Source organism: Rattus rattus, chromosome 9 (genome assembly GCF_011064425.1).
Source record: "Rattus rattus isolate New Zealand chromosome 9, Rrattus_CSIRO_v1, whole genome shotgun sequence".
NCBI lineage: Eukaryota > Metazoa > Chordata > Mammalia > Rodentia > Muridae > Rattus > Rattus rattus.
The window spans coordinates 34,670,908-34,684,311 of record NC_046162.1 but is presented as its reverse complement, the minus strand read 5'-3'; the positions used below and the strand labels follow the sequence as shown (position 1 = coordinate 34,684,311).

Genomic DNA, 13,404 nt, shown 5'->3' with positions numbered 1-13,404 from the left:
CACACTGTGTAGAACTTCAATATAATAAATGGATCTGAAAGTTGGGTCTTAACCAATTTGACCCAACTGACTCAATTTGAGAGCTGATGAATACTTGGAACAAAAGTTTTAAAATGGCCTGGAGTGTTACCTCATGTCTGTAATATCAGCACAAAGGAAGATAAGGCAGGAGGATTGCTTCCATCTCAAGAGCAGCATGGGCCACACAATGAGTCTAAGGCAAGTGGGGCTAGTGTTTAAAACCCTGTCTTGAAAGCCAAAAGATAACTTAAAAAGAAAAAGAATTATCCTTTTAACTTCTACACAAAACCAAAAGAGTTCTTAAGACAACGTTGAGGACCATTGCTTAGATGACAAATCTGGGTACAGTGAGTCTGTGTTGCCCAGGATGTTTAAACATAGCTATAAATAAAAGACATCTGACAATGGGGCGGGGTAGGAGGAGGATAACCTGGAGCAAATAGCTTTATAATAGGCACTCTTAACCAAGATATTACATCGACATTAAACATGGAGGACTGAGCTGTACTTCGCCAGCATTCTAACTAAAATTGTTGTTGATCCCTCTCGTTCTCTGACTGAAGCCAATGGTCACAGAAAGCAGAGGAATGTGAGAAATAGCTCTGGGTCGATGGGCTTGGGTTTGAATCCCTGTTTTGCAGATGCCAAGTCAGGGAGGACATCCTTCCCTCCCTCCCAATCCCCGCTCTCTCTTTCCCTTCCTTCATTCCTTTTTCTTTCTTTCAATAAGATCTCACTGTGTAGACTAGGCTGGCCCACAACTCACAGAGCTGTGCCTGCCTCTGCTTCTGAGGGCTGGGATTAGAGGCATAGCCACCACACCCAGTATCATATATATAAATATGCCATATGTAAGTATATAAAAATGCATGTAATAATATATAAAACAGATTAAAATATATTATAATTAAACAAACATTAGATAGTATATAAAATAATACATCATTAAAACATTGTTAATAATATATAAATATATGATTATATTTATTTGGGTTTTTCAAGACAGGGTTTCTCAGTGTAGCCCTGGCTTTCCAGAATTAGCTCTGCCTATTGCCCATTAAAGTCCCTCAGGTACATAAAAACATCATGTATGATCAAATCATAGAAGGAAATGAAGATGGAAGAGGAAATTCAAGCAAAGAGAAGTAGAAATAGAACAAAAGAGACTCCGTCTCTTCCCTCATCACCAGGAGACCTGTTGTATGGTGACAGTTACTTAGGAATAAATCCAAGAATTAATACATCTTGTCAGGCTCATGTTCCTGTTAGCTCTGAATCCTGTATCTAAAAAGAGCAGCACACCTAAAAAGGATAATATGTTCTTTGCACCTACGTCTCCTATGCCTCAGAAACTCCAGCCAACATCCTGACTGGGCCTGCTCAGGAGAAAAAGCCTGCAGTGCTCTGGCCAACTGGGCCTGCCCAGCCACCCACCAGCTTTCTACATTCCACATATCCAAGGCTACCTCTACCCTTGATGTCTAGCTCTTCCTTTTTGTACTTTTCGGGGGATGGGGAGTTCATGTGCCTTTTCACTAGGCTTAGAGCTTCATGGATATGGCCGAAGTCTTGTGGCCAGGAACTTTGTCACAGATACACTATTGACTGACCTTCCTCCCAGCTCCTGTCATTTGACTAAACAGAGGAAGGATCACGTCCCTGCCTGATGCCCATGACGTCCAGGCTGTTCTCAGTTACAGAGGGAAACTGCACAGGAAAAGAAAGGCAAAGTTCACCATCCAGAAGGCAGGACAAACCTCCAACACTGCCACCAGCTCTGCAGTTCCTGAGTACTGTCCTAAGTCTATTTATGACACATGTGGCTATTTATAGTGCAGAAATACATTATAAAACAATACGTATATCTGGGTGTGGTGGAACACACCTGTTTACCAAGCACTCAGGAAGCTAAGGCAGTGGGATTGAAAGCTTGAAGCCAACCTGGGCTGCATAGTGAGACCCTGTCTCAAAGCAAACAAACAAAACAACCACCACTTTATGATAGCTTTATAGAGCATCTTTATAAATACTTGCTCCCAAGAGACACCAGCAAGCTACAGAAGAGGGGGCAATAGGTGAGTGACATTTTTTTTTTCTCTTTTTTTCGGAGCTGGGGACCGAACCCAGGGCCTTGCGCTTGCTAGGCAAGCGCTCTACCACTGAGCTAAATCCCCAACCCCGTGAGTGACATTTTTAAGTCTGTACTAATTTGTGTAATTCGGTAGTGAATATATATTGCCTCTATGATTGGGAAAAGAAAGCATCCAGGAGATCTGAGTAAATGGAGCTTTCTTAGGAGAGTCATAGGTTCAAAGAACTCATAGCTAGGGGCCAGAGAGATGGCTCAGTGAGTTAAGGCGCTGGCCACCAAGCCTGATAACCTGAATTTGATCCTGGTGTCCAATGACAAAAGGAGAGAACTGATTTCCTGAAGGTTGTCCTCTGAACATGTGTGATGAGACGTGTGCATATACACACATGTAGTAAAAGTAAAATGTAAAGAAGAAACAAAACCCCATAGCCAGAAGGCCAGCTAACTATTCCACTGTGCCTGAGGATGTCAACACTACAGCCCCACACTTCCTTGTAGAAAGGAGGCCCAGCTTTCTTTTGTTACTTTTTTTTTATTTCCAGGACATCAACCCTTCCATCATTTGTTAAGTTTATATACTCTGAGCTCTTGACATTGTACTCCTTTACATGCAGTTAAAACTCCACAGCCTCCCTCTGTCAAATTCACACTCACTGGAAACAACAAGAAACAATGTTCTTTTTTTTTTTTTTTTTTAAGTTTTATTTTATGTATGAGCACACTGTCACTGTCTTCAGACACACCAGAAGAGGGCATCAAATCCCATTACAGATGGTTGTGAGCCACCAAGTGATTGCTGGGAATTGAACTCTGGACCTCTGGAAGAACAGTCAGTGCTCTTGACCACTGAGTCATCTCTCCAGCCTGAGGCCTAGCTTTCTTGTGGCCTTCTCATTTGCCTCCTCACCAAGCATCCCCAGATTCCAACTTGTTGCTAAGCACAGTGCTGAACACCTTTAGTCCCAGCACTCACTCAGGTAGCAGAGACAGACATACCTCTGATAGCAGGGCCAGCCTGGTCTACAGAGTGAGTTCCAGGACAGCCAGGGCTACACAGAGAAATCTTATCTAGAAAAACAAAAACAAACAGATTCCAGTTTGTCTTTTCTCCTGCCTTCCCTCTCACAGCTCTTGGGCTCCCTTATTCCCTAGCCACAAGCTGTTCTTGCCTACCATGTTCCCACTCTGAGCCCTTGCTTTAGTTAGCCCCTTGTGTCTATATGAGCCCTGCACACGCACAGTCAATTTGCACTTCTCTGTTGACTTTAAGTCTCTCTTCATTAGTTTTCTTTTCTCTTGATTCCTTTCCCCCTTCCTCCTTACTGCTTTCCTCCCCTCCACCCTTTCTATGTTCTTTTGCTTTTTTTCTTCCTTTCTGTGATGCTGGGCACCACACTCAGTGCCCCTGCCATGCCAGGCAAATGCTCAATCACTCAGAGGTCCATATAGAGCTCCTGTCTCCCTTCTCAGCCATGTTTATTCTCAAAGTTGACCAGTGAACCAGCCAGCAAGATGATCCTTTGGGTACTTATGTATACTTCATTATTGTTTTAAATTAAATTGTGTGTGAGAGGGTGAGCAAGAGGACAATTTGCAGGAGTTGCTTCTCTCATTCCACCATGTGGGTCCCTGGGGTGGAACTGAGGTCATCAGGCTCAGCGCCCAAGTACCTTTACCCACTGAGTCATCTCCCTCGTCTTTCTGTGTTCATTGTTACGTTCTGATTCTGGAGGATGACAATGTGGAGTTGAATCCCAAAACAAAAGAAAGGCAAGATAATGTGGGCAGAGAAAAGTGATGGCTGAGTTGCGGTCTACAGTGGATGGCCAGTTCTTAGAGGGAGATGCTACTTACCTGCTCTTCTTTCAGGGAATAGACACAAGGCTACGAGCCTCTGTCAATAACTGACTAATAAGAGACGGAATTTGTTATTTGCTTTGTTCTTTGGAGACAGGGTTTCTCTGTGTAGCCTTGGCTGTCCTGGAACTCACTCTGTAGAACAAGCTGGCCTTGAACTCTACCTGCTTCTGCTTCCTGAGTGTCAGGATTAATGACGTGCACCACCATGTTCAGCAAGAGTCAGTATGCTAGTCTTTGAGCCAAGTCTTCTAAGTCACCTTGCTTTGCAGATGAGACCCTCCATACCGGGTACAAGCAGTCTGGGAAGGGGAAGGGAAAGAGAAACTAGTTCTTAGAATGAATCACCACAAACAAGACAAAATGAACTGTCTTTGCTCAACCCTGTTGTCTCCCAGGGTAGTGAAGTTCCTCAGACATGGCCTGCCTTGCCTTTAAATTAAGTAAACACCACATCGTGGACAGCACTCCCTTGCTCAGGTGAACCAGCTCTCCTACAAGGAAGAAAAAGCTGGGATCATCTCCCGTCTGCTCCCATCAATCTGAATGACTTTATATTCATTCTCTCCTGCCAGTTTTTCTAACAATGTGAAAAGTGTACACATTTAAATTCTCAGTCCTTAATTCATGGATAATGTTGAGATAGTCTCTCAACCCCCAGAAGATGTTTGGTAATTTGATTTTCTTTTTCTTTATTTCTTCTTTTTTTTTCTCCCTGGTGTCTCACATGGCCCACATTGGCCTTGAACTCACTATGTAGCCAAGGAAAGTCTTGAACTCCCGATCTTTCAGTCTCCACTTCCCAGTGCTAGGATTACAGGATTGCAACACTACACCTGGTTTAATATTTTTGTTTTTAGTTAATAGTCGTTTCTGAGAGATTTTAGATTTATATTTAGCTGAAAGAAATGATATGGAGAGGTCACCATTTCCCAGCAGTGTTATGATCCGAGGCTACAACTCGGATACTGACACTGACTCAGCCAGCCTGCATGACTCACCTTCCCATAGTTTCAGATACACTCTTGTGTGCTACTCTGTATAGTGTTCCACCAGCTGGCGTTTTCCTTTGCATCTACCCCCACCCCCTTTTTTTTTCTTTTTGGTAGAAAGGCCCTTGATCTTCACAATCAGGATTTTCTTAAGTTCCGGATTTCTATGAAGGAATTTGGTTCTTAGTTCTGGGGATTCTAGACTAGATCCCAAAACCTCTATAGCTCTCAGTTTCAATAATCAGCCCAAACCATTTTGACACAATGTCCCACTATACTGCCCAGATTAGCCTCAGACTTGCTCTGTAGCCCAGGCTGGACTCAAACTCATGCTTGCTCCTTCTGAATCCTGGGGCTACAGGTATGTGCCACCATGACAGGTACAAGGAAAGGCAATGGGAAGATAGGGAGAAGGGAGAAAATTCAAAGGCACAATACTTAGGCTGTCATACATGGCTTGACTTCAAAGGGTCCCTTACAGGTTTGTGTGCTAAGATCTTTCCTGGCTTGGGTGCCGTTTTGACAGGTGGTGGAACCTTTAGGAGGTGGGTCCAGCTGGCAGGGGTAACTCACTGGAGACAGGCCCTTGAAGATTCCAACCCAGACCCTGGTTCCAGCTCTTCTCTACTCCCTGGTCCACCACTGTGGTGGTTAAATGAGAAATGCCCCGCATAGGCACTGGGTCTGAACACTCCATCCCCAGTTGGTGTCACTGGGGCAGGACAACCCAGCCTTAGGACCTCATGTGATGTCAACCATGAAGCAGCAGGACTTGGCTCTCCTGCTCACTTTAGTCTTGCTTTACTGCACCACTGTGCTGAATTCCTGTTCTACCCTCTGGGGCTGGGAATGGCTTTCTGTGCCACTGTGTGTTGGAAATACATCACTTACTTTTGTATTCTACAAGGTCTCAGAGGTGAGAGGCTGCCCTGAGTCTAAAAAGAAGAAACTGCATTTCTGAACAGTGCTGGGTGGGACTGTTACACATGTGGAATATTCAGGCTGAACCAAATGCCCTTTGTATTAAGAGATGCCCATAACCCTGTATGAGGGCAAGACAGAATATAATGATTTAAGTCTGAGATGTGCGCACAGGCTCTTGAGATTTTCACTGTTGTTTCCCAAAGTGCTGGGATTACAGGCACCACTAAGCTCGGCTGATCTTAGATCTTGAAGCAATCCTGGAAGACTTGAGGACCTGTAGTAGGTGGCCCAGGGTAGTATAGCTCACAAGGGGCAGGCCTTAGACAGTAACAGCCCCGGCCTGGTTTCAGCTACTCCTGCCCTGCCACATGCCTCCCCTACCATAAGAGATGTGACTCTGAAGCCATGAGCCCAAATGATGTTTTCTCCCTTGGACTGTTTCTACCCGGTATTCTATCACAGTGGTAAGATATGCAATGACCACACAGCCCACTGAGCTTAGGCTCTAGCAAGGAGGCAGACAGTACACCAGGTGAAACAAATTTATTACTCATGCTCTCAAGAGTGAAGATGTTGCTTGGTGACATTTGGAAAGCCTTTCTATAGAAGCTGATGCTTGAGCTCCACATTGAAGAATAACCCGGACTTCTTTAGCTGAGAAGAAAAGAATTGTTAAAACTGCATTCTCTCTTAAATCATACCTAGTCTGTTCTCAGTGGTTGGAGAGAACACAGGAAACCATGTCTGCATTTGTTTACAATGTTAAGGTGTCAAATTTTTCAACCCCGTGTGCAAGTACTGAGGCCAAGACATTCCCCGTCTTCCCCCACCCCCCGCCCCCACCAAGTCCGTTTTCCACAATCTTGTCCAAAGTGGACACCAGATCCTGCCTGCTTAGTTTGAGAAAGGCATTTTATCTCTGGTGCCTCGATCACATCAGAGCTTATATTTAAAGCATGAGAGATGAGAAGAGACCGCAGCTACACCCTTGGCTCTGTCCCATGGCTGTACCACCCACCTCCTCTCATTTGAAGACTTTGGAAGCCAGTCCTTCAACAGTTGGTGGAAGTCAGAGTTGGCCAAACCGTAAATAAAACATCGTAGCCCTCTAACCCTAACCCTTTTCCTCACAGGCTCATCAGAACCCTCCAGAGGCACAGATGTCCTGACCCCTCAAGTCTGTCCTTCCTATGTTTGCTGGTTAGCTGCCTTATGTGTACTCTCAGACACCCCAGGGATTTCTTTCTTTCTTTTTTTTTTTTTTTTTTTTTTGTTCTTTTTTTTTTTGGAGCTGGGGACCGAACCCAGGGCCTTGAGCTTCCTAGGCAAGCGCTCTACCACTGAGCTAAATCCCCAACCCCCACCCCAGGGATTTCTGTGTGGGCTTCAGGTTCCCCATAAGACTGCTTAGCTCTCAGCTCTGTTCTCACAGAGACCACTAACTCTGATGTGGCCATTTTTGGATCTGGGAGACTGAATCCTAGCAAACCTATACTTCAAAAGCCCCTGTAAGCCATGTTCAAGGCACTTTTTAAAAATGATCTCTGTGTTCTGAAGGTTATTTAATTCATAAGTTTCAACATTTCCTCCATAGCACCTTCCTCACAGAGTTAGTTTATTTTTTTCAATAAATAGCCTGGCTGGGTATAGTGGTGAATTCCTTTAATCCCAGCACTTGGGAGGCAGATTTTTGAGGACAGCCTGCCTATATTGTGAGTCCCAGGCCAGCCAAAGTTAAATAGTGCATCCTTGTTCCAAATGAATAAACTAATTAATAAACAAATGGCCTAGGTTAGAGAGATGGCTCAGTGGTTAAAAGCATATACTATTCTTCCTAGCACCTGTATCAGACAGCACACAATTGACTGTAACTCCAGCTCCAGGAGATCTGGACGCTGAGGGATCCCGTGTGTGTACACGTGCGCGCGCACAGACACACACACACACACACACACACACACACACACACACACACTGTGTTTTTCTTTTTCTAGTTTTCATTTGTCAGTTTGGGTTTCTTTGTTTTAAGGTGGGGTTTCTCTATATAGACCAGGCTTACCTCAAACTTGTAATGGTCCCACCTCAGTCTCTCAAAATGCTTGAATGACAGGTCTGTGCCACTGTGCCCACCTTCCCAGTGTGTATGTGTGTGTGCATACATGTTTGTCTACATACTCAGGGGAAATTGAAAGTTGAGTTCCTGTTGTAGAACTTGCTTTATTTACTAGGTCATTTATTCATTTCGTGGATCATGAACCTCCTCATGTTCTCTGGTACAATGTGACAATCATACTTTCAGCTCCTACCGAGTTTTCTAACATGTTGCTATTTATATAATGGCTCTTAAGTTGTTTCCTATTTTTGGTTCTTTTTTTCGGAGCTGGGGACCGAACCCAGGGCCTTGCGCTTCCTAGGCAAGCGCTCTACCACTGAGCTAAATCCCCAACCCCTGTTTCCTATTTTCATTTCTTTATACAGTGACAAATGTCCTTGCTCATAAGTTTGTGTCTCTGGCACTATCTCTTCAAGGCAGATACTTGGGAATGGAACAGCTCTACACTGCTGTTGTTTTGCTAATATTAGTTATGCAGAATTACACCATAATCCCTGGCTCAGGACACATTCTCATGGTTGGCAAGTGGACGGTCCAGAACTTGTTGACTTAGGTAAAAAATTTATTAGTTTAATAAAGGCATAAGTAACCAATATCTAACTTTAGCCTGTCATCTCCCTCTCCTACCGACCCTAGAGTTTCATTTCCTTGCTTTTATTTTTATGTGGTTTCATTGTTTCTACCTTCTTTTTAAAATTTTTATTTATTTACTTTATTTTATGTGCATTGGGGTTTGCCTGCATGGCATGTATGTCTATGTGAGACTGTCATATCTTGGAGTATAGACAGTTGTGAGCTGCCATGTGGGTGCTGGGATTTGAACCCTGGAAGAGCTCCGGAAGAATAGTCAGTGCCTTTAACTACTGAGCCATCTCTCTAGCCCCTATATTCTTAAAGAATGATTTTTTAAAAATTGTATCTAGCTTTATAAAAAGTGTATGTAATCACTTAGGACTTTCTCTGTGTTTAATATTAACTGACTAAAGTCCATATCACTGCTCATTGCTCCAGGTATTCATAAATGGATCCAAAGTCATCCAAGCATAAACGTGCCATGGTTCATCCTCCGCTAGAGCTCCCATGAATGGACAGACACCATCTCCACAGTTTTGCTCTTCCACAAAGCACATCTGTGATGTCACCAACGTCTCCTGCACTTGCACTAGCTATAGACTTGAGACATTCTGGAGACTCCTCTGGTATTCAGGTTCCTGTGGCCTGACAATCATGCTGTCAGACAGAGAGCAGTTGGCTTCTCCTCCAGTAAGAGAGTATATAGCTTCCCACACTCTTCCTAATGAAAGGATCATGGAAGCCATTTTCACCATCTCAAAGAAAAAGGGTAACCCTCTCCTGGCTCTGTGGCCAGGTACGGATTCCTCTCAAAGCTGAAAACAGGTTTTTGGTTCTGAGAGTTGCTCCCAGTCTGATAAAGTCAGTGCTTTCTGGAACCCATTTCCCAATGGCTCAGCTGCTTTCCCTTGTCCTGAGAGAAGTGCTGCTGTCAGGAGGAGGCTGGGAGGGTGGGAGCTGGGCCCAGCTTACCACAGTACAAGATTGTCTCCTGGTCCCAGCCCCTGCCAGTGTCAGATCACTCCTAATGAAACAGGCATTCTCTCTCTCTACTCACTCTCCTAGAAAAGCCAGCATAATGCTACCCTTTGTTCTTGAATTGACAAATTTAAACCTCCTGCTTTGCTCTGCAGTAGAAGAACTTTCTATTTTGGGCTCGGTGACATAGCCAAAACCAAGCAAGAGCAGCCGGCTGCAGCATGAGTTAATAGCTTTCTTTAGAGGAGAAAGGATCCACATGCAAAGGGAGAATCTTCCAAAACGTGTCTTCTGCATAGCAACACGCAGCCCATTTGTCTATCTTTCTGCTGACAGATGTATTTCAAGACCAAAAACAACACTATTTAACATTCAAAGCAAACTGTGGGATTAACCCTGAACTGACAGCTAGTCACACCCACTTCCCTGCCCCTCCTGCCTCTACCACCCCAGTCCTAGGATTTACAGGCAGGAGCCACCTTGCTCAGTTCAGATTTCTTAATCAAATGCAAACATTTGCTGATGGCCCCTGTGTCCCTAGCACTCAACAGGCCAAAGACATTTCTGTCCTCAAGGGGTTTCTAGCCACCAAAGATTATGCTAATTTGAGGAGAACCTTTTTTTTTTTCAATTTTATTTTTCTTGGATATTTTGTATTTACATTTTAAATGTTATCCCCTTTTCCCTCTCTCATACCACCTCCCCCTCCCTTGAGGAGAATCTTGAGCACTACCCAAGAATAAGTTTTCCTCTGCTAGTCTGCTTCTGTATGAGAAAGCCTCTAGACTAGAGTAGGGGGGGTCTCAAGACCATAGGTCTCAAGGGCATGCGTGTTCAGATCTATGTAAGTAGGCTCCAGTTAGCACAAACCCAGGTCTAGAAGAGTTGGGCAGCAAAGAGTGAGTCCTTCCAACTCTCTGGTTAACATTTCTCTTATGGGAAGTTTCAAGTTCGCAGAGAGTACAGATAATAATGAGACCCACACTATTAGCCACTGTCTGGTTTCAGCAATTGTCAACATATGTCAATCTCATTCCATTCATACCCAACCCTCCCACATCTCAATTTTAAAACAAATTATAGTTCTTTTATCTTTGTATACTTTATATATACATATAGAAAATACAGGTTTCAACAATTACTGCATTGAGGCTGAAAAAACAGTAACGCAATAATGTCATCTAGGGTCAGAGGTCAAACTGACCTGGTGTTCCTTGTATTTCACCGACTTCTTCCAATAGTTGGGTCTGACTTGGAGCAAAACAATGTCATCTAAGCAGATGTAGTGGTATTGGCCTGTAATTGCAGCACTTTGGAGGCAGAGGCAAGAGGATTTGGAGTTCAAGACCATCCTCTGCTATACATAACAAGTTCCAGACCAGATTTGTCTCAAACAAATAAAACAAAAACAAAAAACCAGGCCCGCAGGAGGGCACAGGTTGTAGACTCTTGCCGCCAGGCAGAAGAACTCAGGATGGAGGGAGAGGCGTCTGACTAACTGCACAAATGTAGTAACACCACGCTCATTCACGGCTGTACCTCACTGATAACGCCGAGCAGTGAGCAGGGGGTTGCATGAATTTCTAGTTTTTGTTCACAGTTTTAGTAACTTTCAGTTTCTATTTTTTTAGTTTTATTTTGTAACAGTATCTGCAACCCTTGCCTTAACTCATCTGTACTTTATTTGTTGTCGTTTTTTTTCCCTTTTTGAGACTGTCTGACTCTGTGGCCCAAGGTGGCCTCAAACTCATGAGGAAGCCACTTGCCTCAGCCTGGGTACTGGGGTCAGTGGCGTGAGGAGACACCATGCTTGGCTGGTTTCTCTTCCTCCGTGTGCCCTTTCTGGTAGTACTGAAGTCAAGAGGTCTTTTACTTTGATGGCTATGTAACAGACGACTCCAACCCACTGTATAAAATAACTACCGTAAGTCTATCATTACACTGGATTCTATGGGCAGGAATACAAACACGGCACTGCAGGGATGGCTTCTCCTTGTTCCACGTCTATCTGGGGCCTCCTTGGGAGGAGTCACGACTGCAATGACGTCACATCTAAGATCGATCAGCACTTAGGCTTGCCAACCCCTAAACAAGGGCTGCAGCCGGTGCCCCGACATGGCCACTCTCTATGGCTTAGTTTTCTAACAGCTGGGTGGCTTGGAAAGAGTCAGACTTTGTTTTGTTTTACTCAGTGTGCTCTGGGGATCAAAGATTTCCAGATAGCAAGCTGGAAGCTGTATTGTTCGTTCTGACCAAATCTCAGGGCTCCCAGTGTCAGTCTCCCTGTGCTCTAGTGGGTGGTAGTCATGAGCCGTCTCAAGCGGGGTGGGTCCAACTCTACCTTTAGAGAAGCAAGCTCTCTGCAGAGTGTGGGGGTTGACTCAGAGGGAGGTCAGGATGGCCAGTTGAGGTTGCCTCTCTTGCACCATCCAGGAAAGATGTTGAAAACCTGCTGGAGGAGAATACAGGAGGTTAGGAGCATCTCCCAGTTGTGCATGCTGCACCGTGGACAACTGACGCGCTGACTGAGCTGACAACTGTGCCCACATCCCCAGAAGGAATGAGGGCAGTGGTGGTTTGAATAGGGATGGCCTCCATAGATTCATGTGCTTGAATGGTTGGCCATAGAGAATGGTGGCACAATTAAGAGGTGTGGTCTTCTTGAAGGAAGTATGTCACTGTGGAGGTGGGTTTTGAGGTCTTCTACGCTCAAGCTACACTCAGTGTGGCAAATTTCTCCTTGCTGCCTATGGACCGAAATGTAGACCTCTCAGTTCCTCTAGCACCATGTCTGCCTGTGCATTGCTGTGCTTTCTGCCATGATGATAGTGGACTGAACCTCTGAAACTTGAAACCAGCCCTAACTACCTGTTGTCATTTATAAGAGTTGTTGTGGGCATGGGCAATAAAACACTAACTAAGACAAGGGCTTTCCTCACTTCGTGTTAAAGCCCACAGAACAGCAGTTTCCTATTAGACTGCAGCCATTAGATGCACACATTTTCCTGACTTGGGCAACCATCGAACACAGGCTGTTTGGGACCACATTAGGCCTTTGTACCTTGGGCTAGTCCCACTAGTTAACCATAAAACTTGAAGCTGGATTACTGAGATACTGTTCTAAACGATATGTATGTGTGTGCCTGTGCATGCATGCAGATGTCCAAAGACCAGAAAAGAGTATCACATCCATGAGAACTAAGGTTACTAATGCTAAGACCCTTTAATACAGTTCCTCGTGTTGTGCTGACCGCAACCATAAAATTATTTTGTTGGGCTGGAGAGATGGCTCAGCGGTTAAGAGCATCCGACTGCTCTTCCAGAGGTCCTGAGTTCAATTCCCAGCAACCATATGATGGCTCACAACCATCTGTAAGGAGATCGGATGCCCTTTTCTGGTGTGTGTGAAGACAGCTACAGTGTACTTATATATAATAAAATGAATAAATCTTTTAAAAAATTATTTTGTTGCTACTTCCTAAGTGTAATTTTGTTACTGTTATGAATTGTAATGTAATATCTGATATGCAAGATATCTGATATATGACCTCTAGAGGGGTAGTGACCCACAGGTTGAGAACCACTGTAAAGTAAGCCATCCTACGTGGGTGCTAAGAACTGAATTAAGGTCCTCTACAAGAACAACAAGTACTTTTAGCCTCTGAGCCATCTCTTATATTCTTTTTAAATATATTTTATTTAAAATAAATTCTTTATTTTATGTTATACAGCCCTTGAATATTCTTTTTAAATGGTATGCACTTTTAGCTTGTAGGGCTCACCCTTGTATTGTTGTATTGGTCTAGAATGCTACAGCACTATCTCAGAGGCTAAGATACCAGGTCCAAACATCC

At 44.2% G+C, this 13,404-nt stretch overlaps 1 protein-coding gene across 2 annotated transcripts in view; it reads right to left on the bottom strand.

Moving 5' to 3' along the window:
- Positions 1 to 6,384: 6,384 nt before the first annotated feature.
- Cdkl3 (cyclin dependent kinase like 3) overlaps positions 6,385 to 13,404 on the bottom strand; it is an 83,901-nt gene continuing 76,881 nt past the window's right edge. For both annotated transcript variants that reach the window (XR_004389026.1, XM_032912176.1), the window contains 2 exons: positions 11,892 to 11,999; positions 6,385 to 6,540 (listed from right to left, as the gene is read on the bottom strand). Coding sequence is in view for 1 of the 2 variants with exons in the window: in XM_032912176.1 (XP_032768067.1) it covers positions 11,894 to 11,999 (106 nt within the window). In the remaining variant the exon portion in view is untranslated. The remainder of the gene's footprint in view (positions 6,541 to 11,891; positions 12,000 to 13,404) is intronic.